This window comes from Chanos chanos, chromosome 16 (assembly GCF_902362185.1).
Source record: "Chanos chanos chromosome 16, fChaCha1.1, whole genome shotgun sequence".
NCBI classification, from domain to species: domain Eukaryota; kingdom Metazoa; phylum Chordata; class Actinopteri; order Gonorynchiformes; family Chanidae; genus Chanos; species Chanos chanos.
This window is the reverse complement of record NC_044510.1, coordinates 15245840-15269113: the sequence shown is the minus strand read 5'-3', so window position 1 is coordinate 15269113 and position 23274 is coordinate 15245840. Positions and strand designations below refer to the sequence as shown.

The window sequence follows — 23274 nt, the reverse complement described above, 5'->3', positions numbered from 1 at the left end:
ACAGAGAGATCTACAGATCGGCCAGCGCTCGAGGACGGCTGTGTGTAAGGATGCTCCTGTGACTAACACTACTCAGGCATCAGACTCCGCCTGTGGTCTCCACGTTTCGAAACTTCCTGCCAATGATGTAAAAGTGTACTAGTGATATCATCATGCAAAGTTCCTTTTCCAGCCACAAAACAGATCAAGACTGATCGTGACACGACTTAAAAACGCAACGTCATCTTGTCAGTGAGACAAGACAAAACTGGTCAATGAAAAAACATTTTGAAATGGGGTGACTTTCCACTCGCGGTTTCAGTATTTGTACATGAACCGACTCAGTCACCAGAACTAAACAGACCTGATGCCCGGATTGTACACTCTACCAATCTCTCTGGTCCAAAACAAATCTCTACCAATCTCTCTGGTCCAAAACGAATCTCTACCAATCTCTCCGGTCCAAAACGAATCTCTACCAATCTCTCTGGTCCCTGTTTCTGTGCTGGTTAAGGACGACTACCAGGCCAGCAGGGCAGCAGGCTGCTGGTTAAAATGATTTATTTGTCTTTTTCTGTTGTTTAACGTATTCGTCTCTTCAGAGCGTGTGTTCTGCATGTTTGTAGGTTTGTTGCTGAATTTGCAATTTCGTCGAATGGCAGCAACCTACTGTGAAATGGACTTTCAGCTGAATTTTGCATAACCTCAGAAACTTGGATTTTGTGAACTAAGATAAATGTGTGTCTGTATGTGTGTCTGCGTGTGCGAATTTGTTATAGGTAAGCCACATTGTGTAAGTATTTCACCCCAAAATTTGAAACAGTTGTACAACTTTGAACAGCGCGCGCACACACACACCCACACCCCCCCCCCTCTCTCTCTCACACACACACACACAGTTAGGTGTCTCTGATACATCCCCTCCAGGCTAAAAAAAAAAACACATAACATTTGTGCAGAACTACACCGCCCTATTCATTCTTTCTGAGAGTCATTTCAAACGGATACCGAATAGCTCTTCTATCGTGACGTTTTTTCCCGCTGTGAAAGCTCACCTGCTCCTGTTGCCAACACACACCTCAAAAGAGCTCATTTAACACTCTAATCTCTAATCGCACCGAGGCTCAGAGGAGCCGGTCATGTTCGGAGGGCGGCAGAGAGAGGAAGAACAGATGGAGGCGGGAACCGCTGGAGAGGGGGGAGACAGAGCCAACTTGTATATTTCAGATGGAGAATGCGCTACTTTGGCTAAACCATCGCTGAACATATGGAGTCGGATTGATAAAAGCCTCGTTATGACTTCAATCAAACACGTGTTCAGATTAAAAAAAAGATACTCAGCGTTAATCAACATTTTGAGTTTTTTCAGTCTCTGGTGCGAGTGATGTGATTTTGTCCTTTACACAAACTGTACATCAAGAACTGAACCTACCCGCCCCCAAACAAACAAACAAACAAACCCAGAAAACATAACTGAGGATGGGGAGGATGTTGAATATTTTGCTGATGAATGCAACATCGATGTTTTTTTTTTTTTTTAAATGCTGTTGGAAAACCAATGCAGTCAGATGCAGAGAAATTTAGACTTACAATTATGCATCTATATATAACGTAACACAACTTACAGTATATACAAGTATGTAAATACTTCATTACGTCTCAACTGTTTATTCGTCATTATTGATCCAAAGTGCTTCAGCTACTGATCAGCTGGTACGTACATAGCAAACAAAGCTTCGTTGGAAGAACAGAAGTGGAATTTGGTGCTCGACTATGCATCACCTCTTCTCTTTTTATCTCTATGTGCAGTCGAATGTAACTGCTATTGATGATGAGTAAACGACAACGCTACACTATTTATACCTATATACGTCATATTTACAGACAACACTCAGATGAAAGTAGAATCCCTGCACATTTTGTATTTGTGAGACGGAGCAAATCCGGTCCGATCCGTTCCATCGCCAACGGTCAGCTTGCTGGAAATGTCACGGTATGCACCAGAAGCATGAACGTCTTCTTTATCACGGGTTATTTATATATGTATATAATTATTTCTCCCAAAAAGGCTTCATGGTCAGTGTTTGCCAAGCCTGTGAACAGATTTGTTATTTTTTAACAGGAGGGATGGCCCAATGGTCACTGACACTACGCTATAGAGTATTTAGGGGAATGACAGGTTAACAGGGGGGGAGGGAGGTGCATTTTAGTCATTATGCTAAAAAGGGTGACGGCACCCCCCATCCTCCGCCCCACAAATCGCCTATTGCCTGTGTAGACGGAGAAACAGCCAGACCAGTAAGTTCACGCGGCTGTGAGGAGATCACGAACTCCCACTATACCCATTTTTATCAAGGACTGGCTCCACCATCAGCCAACAGTTTATCAGTCATATCGGTACAATTCTGTCAATTCTGGCTCTGAGAAAAAAAAAATAGACAGGAACCCACTAGGAAAACTGCTGGTATCGAGCTGACACATTGGCTGCAACGTGGACGCTGACGACACAAAATTGGCAAGACATTTTGTTTGTTTTTCTTGGTTTGCGTTCTGCTGCAGGTTCTTTTCATGTGCATCATGGTTAATTTTGTTATTGCTCTGAATCTTTTCGTTTACTGCTGAAATTCCTTTTTACGTGTAAAATAGCTTGTTTGTTGTGTTGTATGAAAAATGAGAGATGTTTCGAGTGTGCGTGTGCGTGCGTATGTATATGTGTTTTTAGCTCCTCACCAAAAACATGACCCATCAGGAGTATTCACTCGGAGCGTGTTGTACATTCTCCGTGGTGGTCTGAAAATTGCGTGTACACAGATGTAAATGTCATTTACGTCCCGAACGTTGTGTCCGTACACCTGGGAGGAAAGAGCTGCCTCTCGCCAGCCGTAAATTTCCCTCAATTTTGCGTCCTGTCAAGCTCAGCGGCCAGGTGAGCGGGACTTGACAGCCCTCTAGTGGTGACACGTAGCACTGCCTATGACGCCACCCTCTCAGCACCGAATGCAACATCCCGGTGATAGTTGCCCTTCTCTTAGTTGGCTGCTCACCCCACCTAAACAATGACATGAACTGTCATTGCAGAAATACGCAGAAATGATGGGATCAGTGTAAAAAAAATTTTACCACACCATCCACTACGCATAGTTTTTTGATTTGTTTCAGCAGTTCACCATCAACTTCCAACTCAGTTGGAAAGCTAGACATGAATGACGCTGGATTTTTGGCGCATAAATCCTTGTAGGTCTACCGAACTCATATTTTGATCGCACACTCCTTGATTCCCCAAAATAATTTCGCGTTAAAATTAAAAGAGCAATAACATGACAGATTCATTTTGTTTCCGCAACATGACTATTCCCGTCGAGCAGCTGGAGAGAGTGGTGGTAGAGAGGAGAGAGGGGAGGGAGAGAGGGGGGGGGGGCTCTTTCTAGGCCAATTTACTCATTTAGATTGCTAACAACCACTGTGGGATCTTATAAACCATATGGCTAAAGTCTTCATCAAAGGTCTACCATGGAGCTACAGTAACTTCACCATCAAACTGTTATACTTACAGAGCCTGCTGGGTGTTTTCCAGTATAGGCAGAAGTCTCTTCAACCCTTCATCTGATCCTCTGTATGTCATCAGCTCAAATTTTTCTTGATTCTCCTCTGACATCAGCAGCACAAAGACCAGAGCTGACCGCTGAGCAGATGAGAGTTTCTCTGTTGAGAGACGTCCTGAACCCAAGTAATTATGAATTTCATCCACAAGGGAGTCATCCTTCAGTTCATTCAGACAGCAGAGGAAATTGATGCTCCTCTCTGATGAGATGTTCTTGTTGAGTGTCCTCTTGGTGTAGTTGACTGTTTTCTCCACACTCTCTGCTCTGATCGCTGTTTGTGGCAGTAATTCTTTCAGGAGTCTCTGGTTGGAGTCCAGTGAGAGGCCAAGAAGGACACAGAGGGCGAGGTCCAGGTGTCCATTCTCGCTCTTTAAGGCCTTGTCTATAGCACATCTGTGGAGGTCATATACATTCTTTGACTTCCTTTTCAAAACATACCAAACCGTGTTGGGATAAAAAAAAAACATTCCCTCTATTGTTACAGTAAGAGAGAACTACATAAACTGCAGAGAGGAAATCTTAAATACACAGGTGTACAAAGCTGAAGAGCATCATCTCAGAGGCTCCCTATTCTTGACTGAATATCTGTGTGCAAACTACTGAGGACACTCAACGCTCACTGACATCGATCCCACACACTCTGCCGCTGGTCCGGAGGTTATCCAGATGAGAGCAGACAGAAGCAGATTTGCCTTGATTAAGGTTTGTTATCAGCACACCTACAGAGGATGTCTGATCAGTGTTCTTCAGTTTCTCTCTCTTATTAAAGCCAAGAGGAAAACGGCACTCATCAAGTCAATCAAAAATCAACACGACTTTACCACTGCCATCTGGAAGACACTTCAGTTCAGCAGAATCTGTTCATAAAGAAGCTCTATCAGGCTATAGTTTTCATCTAACACTGAATTCAGCTCTTGAAAGGGACGTTGAAAAATAAAATCTATGTTCTGGTTGGTCTTTCCCTCTGCCCAGTCCAGCAGGAATTTGTAAAACTGGGACAGTTTTCCCCACTCCTGCAATTCCTGTTGTCAGCACCTTTCTATTGCTTTGACTTGGATCAGATGGGAAAATGTCACTGCATGTGATTGGAGTTTCCTCTGTGGTAAATCTCCTAGTTGATGCCTCAACCTGCATAATCGCATGTTCATATGTGTGTAGAAGAGAAACGAGAGAGAGAGAGAGAGAGAGAGAGAGTTTGACAGCAACACCTTTATTGGTGCATTGGCACCAATAGATTAATTTTATCACTCACTTATTCACACAAGTAATGTGTTTGTCATCGTGCAGTAAAATAGTTCAATAAAATCATCAAACCCATCACATGTAAAAGGTAAATAAATAAAATGAATCAAATAAAATTAACATTGTCATTTTAAAACAGAGCAAAACAAACCCACTACAAACACTAAAAAATTAAAACCAATCCTCCTTATGATTCAAAAAACATAAAACACCATCTTGCCCCCAAACCTCAGGGAATTTACACAAGTTATGAGACATCTTGAAATAAACATGTTCAGTTCTGACACGTGCTGCCACCAAGACTTTCATCATGAGTTTAGGATCCGGTGATCCTGCCCCCCCGATCTCAGTTCTCCTCATTAACCAGATGTTCAGTTTTGCCTGACTTAATATGAAGTTCATCATTCACTTTCTTTTCCTTTGGTTGTATTGGTACTTTGGTCCGTACATGAGGGGTTCATCAGAAAATGCCTCCCCAGCCCCCCCCCCCATTCTCCCAGTACCTCAGAGAGCCCAGTTCCTCAGAGAGCCCACTCAGTCTATTGTACCGCAAAAAAAGATGGTTAATTGTCTCCTCTGCCTGACAGAGAGGACAACCCTTCCCTACAGTGGAATCAGTGTGTGTCACATGTCTGTTAGTGGCCACGGTGCCATGCACAATCCACCACTGAAGATCCGCTGTGCGCCTCTCAACGGGGTGCTTGTACAGGGACCTCCAGTGCCCCCCGTATGGAGGACCCTGGTTCCAACAAACCTGACCACCCAGAGTCCTTCAGTCCACTTAGTCAGTTAACATGTGTGATTTTGACACAAGTTTGGTACAAAGTCTTTTTGGATGCTCCCTGAAAACCCATTTGCTGTGGGGCTGTAAAAGAGAGTCGTGTTCCCTCCCCCTCTTGATGGTTCTCCACAGCAGGAGCAATCGTTAGAGGGGGGAAAAGGAGGTGTTCGCTACCTCTCTGTAGCCCAGATTTGCTATCTAGCTCAAACACCTCCCTGAATTTCTCAGGTAGTGTTGAGACAACTTCCTCCAGAACCTTCTGTAGGAGTCAACTAGACCTGACACCAGCTGCTTCACTCAGGTCAGCCACTGTCCTCCAACAACCACTGACTCTGAGCTCTCCTAGAACAAGCACAGGAGTGAGAGAGAGACAGTTTGTGTATGTGTGTGAGTGTGGGGGAGAGAGAGAAAGAGAGAGAGACAGTTTGTGTGTGAGTGTGGGGAAGAGAGAGAGAGGGGGGAAGAGAGACAGTCTGTGTATGTGTGCGAGTGTGGGGGCGAGAGAGAGAGAGAGAGACAGTCTGTGTGTGTATGTGTGAGTGAGAGAGAGAGACACTGTGTGTGTGAGTGTGAGAGAGAAACAGTGTGTGTATGTGTGTGACAGAGAGAGAGAGAATGTGTGTATGTGTATGTATGTATGTGTATGAGTGTATGTATGTGTGTGTGTGAGAGAGAGAGAGAATGTGTGTATGTGTGTGTGAGAGAGAGAGGGACAGTGTATGTATGTGTGTGTGTGAGAGAGAGAAAGAATGTGTGTATGTGTGTGTGTGAGAGACAGTGTATGTATGTGTGTGTGTGTGTGAGAGAGAGAGAGATAAAGAGGGAGAGAGTGTATATGTGTGTGTGTGTGTGTGTGAGAGAGAGAGAGAGATAAAGAGGGAGAGAGTGTATGTGTGTGTGTGTGCGTGAGATAGAGAGAGAGATAAAGAGGGAGAGAGTGTATGTGTGTGTGTGTGTGTGTGAGATAGAGAGAGAGATAAAGAGGGAGAGAGTGTGTGTGTGTTGGTGTGTGTGTGTGAGTATATATTTAATGAGTTTTTCTCATGAACATTCACATGTTTTAATGGAACTGTGTTTACAACACAAAATAATACAATAATAAACAGACAAAAAGTTTCACTGAAAAAAACCCCCACAACTCTCTGGTGAACAAATGAATAAATTTATGTTTCTGAGTGTGTGTGAGTGTCTACATGAGTATTTAAGAGTGTGTGTGTTTATTTCTTTTACCTGTGTTACGTCCCCGCGAGTTAAATCTAGGGACTGTGGGAGGTAACAACAAAAAAACTCAAAAAGATAGATGGAAAACAGAAATATGTGGGTTGTAAATTTATTAAGTCAAGAAAAGAGAAAGAAAAGGGTTACAACAAAACAAAAACTAATATTCAAATCTACTAAATCACCGTCAGCCGAATTAAACACACAGCGTAACTGCTGTAACCAGGCAATATACACACAGAGATAAAATACACACAGCGATATATCCCTGTTACAAGACACACACATGCGTGCACACACACACACACACAGCATCAACCCTGCCGTCTGGCCCACTGGCCCCGTCTATCGGTCTCCCCAGGACTTTTAAAACAGCCGGTTCCGGTGAACAATTAAGCACCCGCGCTGTTAACCATTCATGGCGACAATGAGGACAGGGTAGGGCGGTACCTGGAGAGAGAAAAAAAAACACACCCCAACATCACAGCCGTTACCTGACACAGACAAAGTGAGGAGTCAAAACCATAAACTATAAATGTAAATAAATGTCAATGATACATATGAACATTGTTTTTCTCTTTCTCACATGTTGATTTATTTTATCTGACACAGAGACACTGGGGAGTCATAAGAAACATAAAACCCTGCATAAAGGGGTTCAGTGAATGTGGAGTGGAATGTGTGTAAGTGTGTGAGTGTGTGTGTGTCAGAGGAGACGTTGTAGAAGGACAGAGTTCCAGACGAGCAGTCCAGATCCACTCCTACTCTGTGTGTGCGTGAGGGGGGAGCAGGTATGTGAGTTGTCTGATTATTGTGAAGGGCAGTGTAACTGTTATCAGAGCATCTCAGCATCCAGGACTTTTCATTGTGTCCAAAACTACAGTCATCACTCTCTCCTTTCCTCCTGATTCCTTTATATGTCACTGATATACCAGCACCATCTCCACTCCACTCAGTCTCTCAGTAACAGCGTCCAGTCAGACTCTCTCTACACATGACCTGCCACCAGACATCAAATCTCTCTGGATGATCAGGATACGACTGATTCTCCCACACATATGTCGCCTTTCTGTTCCCCTCAGCCAGAGAGAGTCGTGTGTGTGCTGTGTTTGGGTCCAGTGTGAGATGACAGGCATCTAGAGAGAAGAAGAGAAATGAAAAGAGAAAAGCTCTCACACCCCCTCAACTCTGGGTGTGTGTGTGTGTGTGTGTACTTACACTCTATTAGTTCTTGTCGTTTTCTCATCCAATGATCCACACTGAAACACAGAAAACACAGAACAGATAACGAATGAGACACACACACACACACAATGTCTCTCTCTCACATACTGCGCACACACACACAAAAAATGTCTCTCAAAAACACACCCATAGAGACACTCACATACAGACTTTAACACAAACACACACACATTTAAATACACACTCATGCTCTCTTATATTGAAAGAAAAGCACAGAGTCTTTCTCCCAAACACACAAACAGACATAATTTCCCTTCTGTACACAAACACACTCCAACGTGTAACAAGCAGAAAGACACACACACACACACAGACACAAACACACGCCCGCACATGGTCTCTCTCTCTCTGATACACACCCACCCACACACATGCAGTCTCTCTCTCTCTGATAAACACCCACCCACACACATGCAGTCACTCTCCGTCTCTGATACACACACACACCCACACACACATGCAGTCTCTCTCTCTCTCTGATACACACACACACACACACACACATGCAGTCTCTCTCTCTCTCTCTCACATACACAAACATACACAAGGTCTCCTTCTCGCTCCTTCTCTCTCACAAAACTACACACACACACACACACACGCACAGAAACACCCCTCTCTCTCTCTCTAACACACATACACACACACAGCCAACAAAAACTGTGTCTAATTGTGTTATCTAATCATAACATTTAAAACTGTACAAATATAAAAATATTCAGAAAAATAAGACTCATCAAAAAGAAGTGACAAAGACAAATATCCATGTGTGTTAATGTGGCACTCAAGCATTAACACATTCCCCATCCCCCAACACTGTCCACCAAGAGTCATTAACACATTCCCCATCCCCCAACACTGTCCACCAAGAGTCATTAACACATTCCCCATCCCCCAACACTGTCCACCAAGAGTCATTAACACATTACCCACCCCCAACACTGTCCACCAAGAGTCATTAACACATTCCCTATCCCCCAACACTGTCCACCAAGAGTCATTAACACATCACCCGTCCCCTAACACTGTCCACCAAGAACCAAGACCAAGTCACCTTGGTGGTGTGCGGACCACTGGCGGTGGAATGAGTTTCAAAGTGGGGGGGCAAGAACACGGGGTAAACCCAGACCTGTAGGGGGGGCCGGGGGCATTCACCCCTGGAGAACATTTTCTGAACTCTGGCAGCTAAATGCACTATTTTCCTGCAGTTTCCGAAAGAAACAGAAAGCCTAAAAGCAGTGGCATTACCAGGATGTCATAGTGTATGCTACACTGCAACTTCACAACTTCTAATTCAATGCAATCAGAACCGTCAACACACAGACACCAGAGCTGGAGAGCAGGAGCCTTCAAAGCACCAGCGGGACAGGAATGTATTTTCACTGTCTAGGGGAGTCTACTTTAGATGGAATTACAAAGAAACTGGGCTTTATAATCACACAGCCAGTGTAGGCAACACTTCACCCCATCCTTTACGGTCTAGACATAAGACTGGCTGGTGGTAGAGTGCCATCATCATCGGGAGTCAAATATTAATCCCAAAATAATGGTCATGAGCTCCCTCGTTTACGAGTGAGAGAGTGTTTCTGCTTTTTCTTGTCCAGACTTTATATGGATCAGCTAAAGAAAGGCAGGTGACCCCCCCCCCCCCCCCCCCCCCCCCCCCCCACAACATAAACACATCTACCTGCACAAAGCACCCAGACTGTCTATTAGAAGTGAACTGGGTTACCATTGTAATGGTTCACCTCTCTCTGTCTTTAGGCATAATGTGCACAGTGTTGATTAACACAGATGTTCTGAGAGCCAAGAGGCCTGCTTAACGCGCCCCAGGTGCAGACTGGTTTTATATTATTCTTAACCATTTCACCCAAAACCAGAACAAAAATGCAGCGATACGTCTGTGAAACTATTCACAGTCTTATGAATGAATTGTGGTTTATTTGGAAGCACTCTGAAGTGTGACTGATTTTACTAATTGCATTAGTGCTGTACAAATTTAGAGGAGCACTATTTGATAGATTCCCCCGCCCTCCCTAACTCAGGCTGTGGGGAGACCTGAGGTCAACTGAACTCCTCTCTCCTCCCTATCTGGTCCCTCTGAGGGGGAGACCTCAGGCAGTGGCCTACCTAGCTCCCAAACTAGGAGCAGGGCGTCCACTCCAACAGGGTTAACTGACCCCCACGGTGACACTGCATCACTGACGTGACGTGACGTGTAAATGAGTGACAGAATAACGATCATGCCAATGTCACCATTCACCACCCACGTCACCCACCCCTACACACACCACCCATGTCACCCATGCCTAAATCCACCCCTACACACACCACCCATGTCACCCATGCCTAAATCCACCCCTACACACACCACCCAAGTCACCCATGCCTAAATCCACCCCTACACACACCACCCATGTCACCCATGCCTAAATCCACCCCTACACACACAAGGTCTCTTTCTCTCTCTCTCTCTTTCACACACACTCACACACACAGAGGGTGTCTTTCTCTCTCTCCCTCTCATACACACAAACACACACACAAGGTCTCTTTCTCTCTCTCCCTCTCATACACACAAACACAATGTCTCTCTCAACTAAACACAGCCACACACAGTAATGTGCGTGCGTGTGTGTGTGAGTGTAGGACAGAGAGAGGCAGAGAAAGAGTGTGTTTGTGTGTGAAGGAGAGATATAGACTCAGCGTGTGTGTGTTCATGTGTGGGTGAGGTAGAGAGAGAGTGTATGTGTGTGTGAAAGTGTGCGAAAGAGAGAGACATAGGTAGAGAGGTAATGACACTGTGTGTGTGTGCACAGACACACACATCTAAATACACACTCACTCTCACTCATTTACGTAAAAAAGAACACACACTCTCTCTGTCACACAAATACACAGACACACACAATTTCTCTTCTGTGCAGACAAGCACACACTCCCTCTTTCAGCACAAACACGCACACATCTACACAGTCTCTCTCTCACACACACACAAATACAAACCAACTACCTCTCTCACACAGACACCAAAACACACACACACACACAGAACATACTCTCTCACAGATGTATACACAAATGCAAATAAACTCTCTCCCTCTTTCACACCTACAACGTCTCTCTCTCACACACACACAAACAGCAAAATACACACCCCACTCCCTCCTACAGACACACACACACAGCAACATACACACCCTACTCCCTCCTACAGACACACATGAATACAGAGATATTTACTCCTTCACACACACACTTAATCTCTCTCTCTCATAAAGATATGTACAATAACACACACATTCACATCCACATGTAAAAACTCTCTCTTTCTCACACACACAGTTCTGTTCTACTTACTTGAGTGTGTCCAGTTGACGGTGTGGATCCTTCTTTCTGTCACAGAGTAGCTGCATTGCTGAGCCTCCTACACGACTGTAGCTCAGATCCAGTTCTCTCAGGTGTGAGGGGTTTGAACTCAGAGCTGAAGCCAGAGAAGAACAGCCTTCCTCTGTCACCAAACAGCCAGACAACCTACAGAGAGAGAGAGAGTGAGAGAGAGAGAGAGAGAGAAAGAGAGAGAGAGAGAGAGAGAGAGAGAGAGAGAGAGACTCATTGTCACTGGTAAGATACAGCTGTAATGAGATGCAGAGTGTGTGTGTGAGTGTTTCAGTGAGTGTAATCCATACGCCTGAGAATGGGGTTTCCTGTCTGTTATATAAGAATAACTTCACTTCTCTAAAAGACAGAGAAAAGAATTTACTGATCAAAACACATTTCCCAGACAGATAACAGAAAGTTTCTCTGTGCTGCAGAGTTACAGCTGTACAGACAGATAACATAAAGTCTCTCTGTGCTGCACAGTTACAGCTGTACAGACAGATAACATAAAGTCTCTCTGTGCTGCACAGTTACAGCTGTACAGACAGATAACATAAAGTCTCTCTGTGCTGCACAGTTACAGCTGTACAGACAGATAACATAAAGTCTCTCTGTGCTGCACAGTTACAGGTGCACGGTGTCGACACTCAAATCTGTATCTGGATCAGTGGGAACATTATCATTGGCCTGTAGAGAACTGCACTGCTGACTTTCCTGACTTCATTCTGGTCACTTTAGCTTCTTAATTCTCACTCCTATGAGACCTGCACTTTTATCTGACTGAACTTTAGCTGAAGAGTCTTTTCATATGAGACCAGACTCCTGTTAAGAGTCAGAACATCTTCCTGTCCTATAATAAACACTGTCACATCATCAGTGTCTGCTGATAAAAACACATTTATTCTCCTGCTGTTTGAAATCCCTTTCTGTCCCATCTCAGTCTCCACAGAGGAGACTCAACAGTGAGGCTGTATAGATGCCCTGAGAGTGGTGACACTTATAAACTGCTGGTTTAAACACAAAACACAGCACAGGAAACAAACTCATCCTTATGGTTATGACTGCTGACAACTCACCATCTGACCACAAGATTAGGACAGAAACAACATCACTGAGAGAGAGAGAGAGTTTAGGGTTTGGAATGTGTTTAAATCTAAACGTCTTAAACACATGAAAGATCTCCTGATCTGGTCTGTGTCGTTATTAGAGCAGCAAAGAGGACATTTGACCTGTTTCAATCGTGTTCTCCTTTTCACCAGGAAGAATGAGATGTGATTAACCGTGTGGATAAAGTTCTCACTTTTTATGGACTATAGTTTCTTCATTTTCCCTTCAAAGTTAGCATTTAAATAAAGTAATAATGACATTCACCATAGCACACACTCTTTCCTTTATAGAGGGGCTGTTGGTGTCTCACACACACACACACACACACACACACACACACACACACACACACACACACACACACAGGGGTATCATGGACTGACTGATTTGTAGATTTCTGGTCTCTCCAGTCCTGTTATACAGTGTGCATGTTTTCAATGCTATAAATGAATGTTTGGGTTGAAGACTACACTTACTGCTGTCTGTGTAATTGTGTTACTCTTACAAATACACGGTACAAAACACGACCATATTTGGGACAGTCAGTTTTCACTCTGGGGAAGCTGAGATAAAGTTCTTCAACGGTTGTAGCACGTTTCTGAAAAAGTTGGTCTGGATCCATAAAACATCAGTGTAAATTCATAATACATACAGCAATTTCAAATACCGACTAATACTGACCTCAGTTTCTCCAGTTTACAGAGTGGAGTCCTCAATCCAAAACAGAGGATCTTCACTCCTGAATCCTGAAGGTCACTGTCGCTCAGGTCCAGTTCTCTCAGGGGACAGTTTACTGACTGTAGAACTGAGGCTACAGCTTCACAGAACAGTTCAGTGAGTTTACAACCCTTAAGTCTGGAGAAAGAGAGAGAGAGAGAGAGAGAGAGAGAGAGAGAGAGCTAACAAATTTATATGAATTCATCTCCCTCATAATGAAAATGCATCTGAAATATTAATGATCTAAATGAACATGAACATGTTTCATGCAGGGTCAGTGTTGACCAGTTTCTTTCTCATTGCTCTGTAAGATGATACAGCTCAATATATCACACAGGTTTTGACCTTTAGATCAACAGCCCTGAACAACACACAGGTCTATTTACTCTAATTATTGATGATTGAGGAATCCAATCAAAAACAGAAAAACAAAAAAAACTCTTCTTTCAGTGTATGGACCTGACTGTCTGGGACTGAAACAGTTTGTAAAAATCTGTGTTTTACTCCGTAAACCGTCAAGTGACCTCTTTCAAATATGAGGTGCCTGATGACCCCTGTATAATAAATAAGAACAAGTCAAATGTAAAGTAGCTGTTAAGGGATTAAGTGAGTCTCACAGTTTACACAAAACCCTTTCCACAAATCCAAGGTTAAGCAGCCAGACTGAAATCTGAGTTCTGATTCTGAATCAATGGGAATGTTGTTAAATGTACACAGTTATTAACTTCATTTTGAGAATGTTTGCTGGTAAAAATCATTTAGTACAGTTAGCTACTAAGTGTAGAAAGTTAAAACCACTTTAACTGAAACACAGACAAATGGATGTATTTATAGATAAAATATCAGTTTGGTGGCTGACTGAGAAAAAGAGAGAGAGATTGTTGACAAACCAGGGTCTCTGCAGAGAAAACCAGGACATAAAAACTGAGGTGCCTCAGCAGACACAGGAAGATTCTGAAACGTATTTCAAATTCACCCCAAACTCAATCATGCCCACCGACTAATTTCAGGTGAAAAACGATTAATTTGTAACTGATACATGCTCTAAATATGAGATGACCTGCCCATTGGACCTGGAATAGAGCCAGACTGATTGTTCATAAGTTCACAGTGCAAATGCTAGTTACTGGCTAATACTTAATACTGACCTCAGTTTCTCCAGTTTACAGTGTGGATTCTCCAGTCCAGCACAGAGGATCTTTACTCCTGAATCCTGAAGGTCACTGTCGCTCAGTTCCAGCTCTCTCACGAGACAGTTTGCTGACTGTAGAACTGAGACTACAGCTTCACAGAACTGTTCAGTGAGTTTACAACCCTTAAGTCTGGAGAAAGAGAGAGAGAGAGAGTTATAGTCACAAAAGTTTGAAATGTAATTAGATTTACAGACTATGATTTCTGGACTGGAGGTCTAAATGATTCTGTACTCTAGACTGCAGTCCAGAGAGACTAATGACAAACACAGATATAATTACATATTCAGGGTCATATTCAGCTAACTAGGGAACAGTAACTATGTAAATTGACATGGTAATAATAGACACAGTAAGACCAGTTAGAAAACAAACATCATACTGAACGAGAAGACAGCTTGTTCACTAACAAACCTATTAAGACTCATATAAACATAGACAAGTATGGAAATATTTTTCAGCAAAGTTTGACAATTATAACAGTGATTTATGTGGTGAAAGAAACAATATTACTCAAAAATTTTCTATACTCCTCAAGGTCTAAGTCAGGCCAATTCAGCTGTTGGCCTGTGGGCCAAATCCGACCCAAGTGGAACCTCCAGTGGCCAAGACACGAACTCAGTCAGATTCACAATATACAGTAGTTAGCTCCGGGGGAGTTATTTGATTGGACGAGAGGCATTCCATGAGTGCTGATACATACACTATAACAGCACTGGGATGTTTGACCATATCTATCACTCCGTCTTACAGCATCGTTAACATCTTACTGACCACAGAAACGCAACACCCACCTGTCAGCTGACCTCACAAACTCAACACCCACCTGTCAGCTTATCACACAAACTCAACACCTGCCTGTCAGCTTATCACACAAACTCAACACCTGCCTGTCAGCTTATCACACAAACTCAACACCTGCCTGTCAGCTTATCACACAAACTCAACACCTGCCTGTCAGCTGATCTCACAAACTCAACACCCACCTGTCAGCTTATCACACAAACTCAACACCTGCCTGTCAGCTTATCACACAAACTCAACACCTGCCTGTCAGCTTATCACACAAACTCAACACCTGCCTGTCAGCTGATCTCACAAACTCAACACCTGCCTGTCAGCTGATCACACAAACTCAACACCTGCCTGTCAGCTGACCACACAAACTCAACACCTGCCTGTCAGCTGACCACAGAAACTCAACACCTGCCTGTCAGCTGATCACACAAACTCAACACCTGCCTGTCAGCTGTGAGTTGTGGTTAAGGTGAGAAAACAGGTTTTTGTCAACACTGAAAATAACTGACCACTGTTTTTCACCCTACTTGGACGAACAAGTTTATTCTACCATCTCACCATCCACCATATAAATGTAAACATTTGAATGTAAACAGGCTGTCAAACATGTTCTGGGCCATGAACAATGCCTGGTTCTGAATCCACTCCATTTGAACATGTTGTTTAAAAGCCCTGCGTAATGATTGGCTCATGATGACGTCATATTGTGGGGTCAAGGGGGTTGTCGTCCCTTTGTCCTCTCTCTGCTACCTGCACATCATGAGGTGACATGCTGTCTCTCAGTTATCTGATAATTCATAATGTTCTGATGGTTCACCCTTTTATAATCACGGCCCTGGTAACCGTGTGTGAGCCTGTACATCCTACAATGTAATACACAAAGATCAGCACTGTTCCTTTGTGTCTGACTGACTTATAACAACTTTCTGGAGACACTCATGATCATTGGCTGGATCCTTACACCTGGGCTATGTACTGTGGTATCAGACCTGTTTAAACTCCCCACTGAGACTCAAAATAATGATAAAAATAGAGATAATAATGTATAACACACAACCTGCATATTTTATATACACAGATGTTTTACTGTCCATCATCCAAATACTGTACTGTTATGTATGTAAGTTTGCCTGCATAAATCTGTTCTCTCCTGTAGTGTTTATGGTACATCATCATTCATGAACAATCTAATTATTTGAAAATTGAAAGCAAATTTCCAAAAACAGCTACCTGTACCTAGGAATATGGTCAAAATCCGCCACACTTCACTTTCCTTTCAAATAATGCTACTACAACTGACTGTCTTTTAAAATGTTTGAATCTGTAAACTCACAGAGCTTTTCTGCAGCACCTCATAGCTGGGACCAGTCTCCTACGACCCTCATCTGAAGTGTTGTATTTCATCAGGTTAAACTCCTCCTGCACCTCCTCTGACATCTGAAGCATGTAAGCCAGTGCCGAACACTGTGCAAGAGTGAGCTTTGTTCTAGGTCTGTTTGATTTAAGAAAAGCTTGAATTTCTTCTTGAACTGAGCAATCTTTCATTTCAGTCAAGCAGTGCAATAGATTGATGCATCTTTCAGGGTGAGCATTCTTTTTTTGGATCAGTTTGAGGTTTCGGATCGCTTTCTTAATGCTCTCTGGGTTGTTCTCTGTCTGTGTCAGTAGACCCTGTAGAAGTTTCTGGTTGGACTCCAGTGATATGCCATGAAGGAAGCGGATGAACAGATCTAAGTGTCCATTTTTACTTTCCAAGGCTTTGTCCACTGTTCCCTTAAGCAACACATCCAAGGAAACATTCTCTGCTACAACTCTGGTCTTTCTCTTCAGAAAATACTTCAGTACATCCATGTTCTTGCTTATATAGCAGTAAAACACATAGAGAGCAGAAAAGAACTCTTGAACACTCAGATGGACAAAGCAGTAGACCTTTTTCTGATGAAATACTGATTCCTCCTTAAAGATCTCGGTGCAAATCCCAGAGTACACTGTGGCATCACTCACATCAATGCCACATTCTCTCAGATCCTCTTCATAAAACATGACATTACCCATCAACAACTGTTTGAAAGCCAGCTCAGCAAGTTTCAGAAAAACATCCCTGCTTGATTCTAGAAGATTTTTTGGGCTGGTAGCATGTTTCTGCTCATACTTCTGTTTTTTCATGTTTGTCTGAATGAGCAGGAAGTGTGTGTACATTTCAGTCAGAGTTTTAGGAATCTCATTAATATTGTCTTGTTGCAACATTTCCTGAAGCACAGTGGCTGAAATCCAACAGAACACTGGGATGTGACACATGATGTGGAGGCTCCTTGATGACTTGATGTGTGAGATGATTTTATTGGCTTGACTCTTATCACTGACTCTTTTTCTAAAGTATTCTTCTTTCTGTGAATCATTGAATCCTACTATTTCTGTCACACGACTGATGAGCTGAGAGGGAATCTGATTGGCTGCTGCTGGTCTAGAGGTAATCCAGATGAGTGCAGAGGGAAGAAGATTTCCTTGAATGAGGTTTGATATCAATATATTCACTGATGCTGATGTGGCCACATCACACAACCTCTGAGAAAAACCTAGCTGAAGTCGACTCTCATCTAAACCATCAAAGATAAACAGCATTTTACAAACATCATATTTCTTTGGATCCAGATCTCTCAGTTCTGGGTAAAACTCTAGCAGAAGTCCATGAAGGCTGTAGTGTTCATCTTTAATTAAATTCATCTCCCGGAAAGGAAGTACAAACATGAAATCGATGTCCTGATTGGTCGCTCCCTCTGCCCAGTCCAGAATAAACTTCTGCACAGTGACTGTTTTTCCGATGCCAGCGATGCCCTTGGTGAGCACAGTTCTGATTTCATTTTCCTTTCTGTTCTCTGTAGGTTCCTGAGTGGTCAGGGGTTTGAAGATGTCAGTGCAGTTGATTGGTATGTCGTGTGAACTTGGTGTCCTGGATGCTGTCTCAATCTGTAACACTTCATGTTCTTCATTCACTGCGTCACTCTCCCCCTCTGTGATGTAGAGCTCTGTGTAAATCCTGTTGAGGAGGGTTCGATCTCCTCGTAGTGTGTTTCCCTCAAATAAGTATTCACACTTGTTTTTCAGGATGCTTTTATGAGCCTCAATAGTGCTCAGCAGGACATGATCTGATGTAGAGTCAGAGACTTTGTGTTGCTGTAGAAGAGGGTGTGTTCTGGATCTCTTTCTGCACTGGGGACAGACATAGTCTCCTGATGGACCAGACTGGTCCCAGTATGTGCTGATACACTGTCTGCAGAAACTGTGTCCACAGCTGGTAGAGACTGGATCTCTCAGAACCTGTTCACACAGGCCACACCTGGACTGATCCTGGGTCAGACCTCCACTCCTCCTACAGCAGAGAGAGAGAGTGAGAGAGAGAGTGAGAGAGAGAGATAGAGGCAGAGAGAGACAGAGTGGGAGAATTGAAAATATTAACAATACTTTTATTGTGGACCAGTCATTCTTTTCAAGCAAAGACTAAAAATGAAACTCTTTGGAAAGGTATAAATACATGCACACATACACACAAACGTGCACAGATATTCTGCACATACAGACATAGATACATACATACATACATGCACACATACACACACACACACAAACATAGAGACACATACATAAATACATATACAATGATGTGAAGCATATGAAAAAAGAAGATAAAACCCCAACATAAATAAAGAAAGAGAAGGAGGAGGCAGGAAAGAGAACACATCCCCAAACCCAGTGTCAGATATGAAAGGACTTCAGTGTTGGGCCCAAATTAAACCAGTTTAGTCTCTGTCACACCATCATATCCCTGTCACACAATCAACCAATAAGCATTAAACCAGTCTACAGTATGTCTCCGTCACACCATCATATCCCTGTCACACAATCAACCAATCAGCATTAAACCAGTCTACAGTATGTCTCTGTCACACCATCATATCCCTCTATACAATCAACCAATCAGCATTAAACCAGTCTACAGTATGTCTCTGTCACACCATCATATCCCTCTATACAATCAACCAATCAGCATTAAACCAGTCTACAGTATGTCTCTGTCACGCCATCATATCCCTCTCACACAATCAACCAATCAGCATTAAACCAGTCTACAGTATGTCTCTGTCACACCATCATATCCCTCTATACAATCAACCAATCAGCATTAAACCAGTCTACAGTATGTCTCTGTCACGCCATCATATCCCTCTCACACAATCAACCAATCAGCATTAAACCAGTCTACAGTATGTCTCTGTCACACCATCATATCCCTCTCACACAGTCAACCAATCAGCATTAAACCAGTCTACAGTATGTCTCTGTCACACCATCATATCCCTGTCACACAATCAACCAATCAGAATTAAACCAGTCTACAGTATGTCTCTGTCACACCATCATATCCCTCTCACACAATCAACCAATCAGCATTAAACCAGTCTACAGTATGTCTCTGTCATGCGATGGCCCTCTCACACAGTCAACCAATCAGCATTCAGTATCACTGGACTGTTGACCGCTGGTCTAAACCACTAATCATTCAGTCATCGATTACACCTGTTTTCTGTTAACTATCTCTTCAGTGTCAGTGTGTTTATAAGACCCTGTGTTTCTGTTAACTATCTCTTCAGTGTCAGTGTGTTTATAAGACCCTGTGTTTCTGTTAACTATCTCTTCAGTGTCAGTGTGTTTATAAGACCCTGTTTTCTGTTAACTATCTCTTCAGTGTCAGTGTGTTTATAAGACCCTGTTTTCTGTTAACTATCTCTTCAGTGTCAGTGTGTTTATAAGACCCTGTTTTCTGTTAACTATCTCTTCAGTGTCAGTGTGTTTATAAGACCTTGTGTTTCTGTTAACTATCTCTTCAGTGTCAGTGTGTTTATAAGACCCTGTTTTCTGTTAACTATCTCTTCAGTGTCAGTGTGTTTATAAGACCTTGTGTTTCTCTGTTTGCTTTATGAACACGTCTCTGTCTGTTAGTGTATGAGCCTTTTCATATGTGTAACTTCTTCCTAGTTTGTGTAATTGCCCTCTTGTTCCTCTTTTATCTTTAGGTTTATCTTTATTCTCGTGAGTGTTTCTGTGCTTTCTCATTTGTAAATAAAAGAACTTTACACATGCATGTTGTCTCTCTGACTCTTAGTGACAGTCTCATGAACTCTCACTGTGGTGTTTCATTCAAACAGACTGTGTGTTAGTCACTCTGAACTCTCTAAACAAGTCAAAGAAAATGTACATTTATAAATCACCAGGCAGAAAAAATCATATATCTACAGAAACATTAATGTCCTTTTTTCTATTTTACTGTTTATCCCATGATCCACCCATCCATCTTCCATCCTTTTGTTTTTCCATCTGTCCATTCTTAATTCTTACTTTCCATCATCCTTCTCTCTACTCTTTCCCCCTCTCCATCCCCACTGTCTCCTCTTACATTATTTAATCTACTCTTAAATGTATACTGCATTGCAGTCTTGTGATAGACCTCTGAATCTTAAAGTACTGTATAAATTTAAAAAAAGGCAATAGAGAAAATGTAAAGAATGTAAAACCATTTAACTGCTTTAATCACATCACATGGTGTCTTTACATTAGCACTTTCAGTTAAAGATAAAACCAGATATGACTGATTGACTGTTTTACTGCTCTGCCAAAATTAGCATAAAAGGCTTATTGTATAGTCTTTGAAATGATAGACCTCTGAATCTTTGTGAAATACAAGGTTTTTAAAACTCCACTGATTAGATTTGTGAGAAATGAACACACTTTACTGGGTAAACATCAGACTTGATCACACACACTCACCTTGGGTCAAAGTTCACTGTCTCTCCATTGAAGTTGGGAGGTTCAGGCATGGACCAGTGACTCTTCATAGACATATAGCTGGGCACTGGAGATCCTGCTCTCTGAATCTGCAGTCTGTATGTGAAAACAAACAAACAAACAAACAAACAAACAGGAACGGGTTTTATTTACATGCAATCTGCCCTGTACAGAGAGAAGACTGTGGAGTTTTACATCATTCAGTAATGCTTTATTATTTAAAAGGGCATTTCAGACAGTCACTGGGGTCCTACAGTGCTTGTAGTGAAAAGTTTGTTTCTGTTCATCTGATTCACCATACTGTTGTTTCCTGTATTAAAATAACAGCTCACTGAAATGCAAAGCTTAGTGAAATGCAAAGTGAAAGCTTTTTTTTTAAACTCCACTGATCAGATTTGTGAGAAATGCACACACTTTATTCGGTAACCATCAGACTTGATCACACACACTCACCTTGGGTCAAAGTTCACTCTCTCTCCATTGAAGTTTGGAGGTTCAGGCATGGACCAGTCACTCTTCATAGACACACAGCTGGGCACTGGAGATCCTGCTCTCTGTGTCTGCAGTCTGTATGTGAAAACAAACAAACAAACAAACAAACAAACAAACAAACAAACAGGGAGGGGCTTTATCTAGATTCCATCTGCCCTGTACAGTGAGAAGTCTGTGGAGCTTTGTATCAGTTATAATGAAATGCAGGATTACTGAATAGGCGTTTCCTAACATAACATTCCTAACATGTTCAATATATGGTTATGGTATCCTCCCCATGTGACAGCCCTTCCCATCTTATCTATATACACATCACCTCCTTCACTCCCTCTCCACAATTATAAAAGAATAATAAGAATTATTTACACACCAACTCTCTTTCCAGCTAACTAATAAAGCTGCTTTTAGGAGGGCACCATTAGGAAAAAAGACAGAACTTTCAAACACATACTGTCAAAATGTATATAAATCAGTAAATAAGTAAATAAGAATGAAAAAAGGCAATAGACAAAAAATGTAAAGAATTTAAAACCATTTAACTGCTTTAATCACATCACATGGTGTCTTTACATTAGCACTTTCAGTTAAAGATAAAACCAGATATGACTGATTGATTGTTTTACTGCTCTGCCAAAATTAGCATAAAAGGCTTATTGTATAGTCTTTGAAATGATAAACCTCTGAATCTTCGTGAAATACAAAGTTTTTTTTTAAAACTCCACTGATTCGATTTGTGAGAAATGCACACACTTTATTTGGTAATCATCAGACTTGATCACACACACTCACCTTGGGTCAAAGTTCACTGTCTCTCCACTGAAGTGGGGAGGTTCATGGATGGACCAGTCACTCTTCATAGACACACAGCTGTGCACTGGAGATCCTGCTCTCTGTGTCCTGTAGTCAACAGTGTCCCCCACCTCTGTGTCTCCATGGCGACTCTTTTTAGAGGCAGGGCCCCCCTCCTCACTGTCTGTTATGAGACTCACTTATAGTTCTGTGGAGAAATAAAAACAGACAGGTCACAAACCATACTGTAGTAGTCAAGTCAAGTCACTTTCATTTATATAGCACATTTAAAAACAACCGGAGTTGGCCCAAAGTGCAAAATAATTATCAATACAAGTGGATAAAAGGAATAAATAGCATGTATAAAAACAGGACTAAGAGATAACCTATAAAATAAAACTAAAATAAAAGTACAAGAACAGAGAGAAATGCCAGATAGAAAACAAATTTTATTTATTTTTGTGTCAGTGTTACGTTCTGTGAAGTTAGATTCCAGAAATCTGTTAGCTACAAGTTGCTATTGCTACTGACTACATCGTTCCTAGGCAACTGGAAGTTCATACGGGAATAGTTACAAATAAACAATCGAAGAGATGACTGATTACATGTTAAAATCTAATGTTATATATTACATTTGAAGTTAAATCTACAATAAATACATACGTCTAACGCTAAAAAATTAGAAGATTTAATTCATGCTAAATTTGATTGGTATATTTACATTGTAAGTATCTGTACGTTTTAAAAGCAAGCATAGCGTTGATTACGCTTTGTATGTTTCAGTTTCACCCTTCTTTGCAACGTCAATAAACCTGTGGACAAGGAGTTGACTGTCTTCAGAGTCTTGGTGTTAGGAAGGCGTTTATCTGACTGTCAAGTTATATACAGTACA

General features: G+C 42.1%; 2 protein-coding genes across 2 annotated transcripts in view; both read right to left on the bottom strand.

Annotated features, from left to right (window-relative positions):
• Positions 1-2325, bottom strand: part of itgb3a (integrin beta 3a) — a 17608-nt gene extending 15283 nt beyond the window's left edge. The window contains exon 1 of the mRNA XM_030793299.1: positions 2322-2325. Coding sequence (XP_030649159.1) covers positions 2322-2325 — 4 coding nt within the window. The remainder of the gene's footprint in view (positions 1-2321) is intronic.
• Positions 2326-3526: 1201 nt separating this feature from the next.
• On the bottom strand, positions 3527-22918 carry LOC115829238 (NACHT, LRR and PYD domains-containing protein 12-like). The gene is given in 9 exon segments (XM_030793298.1): positions 3527-3974; positions 11428-11601; positions 13237-13410; positions 14421-14594; positions 16594-18630; positions 21078-21190; positions 21572-21668; positions 22383-22562; positions 22914-22918. Coding segments are annotated over 9 exon segments (3402 nt in total).
• Positions 22919-23274: the final 356 nt, after the last annotated feature.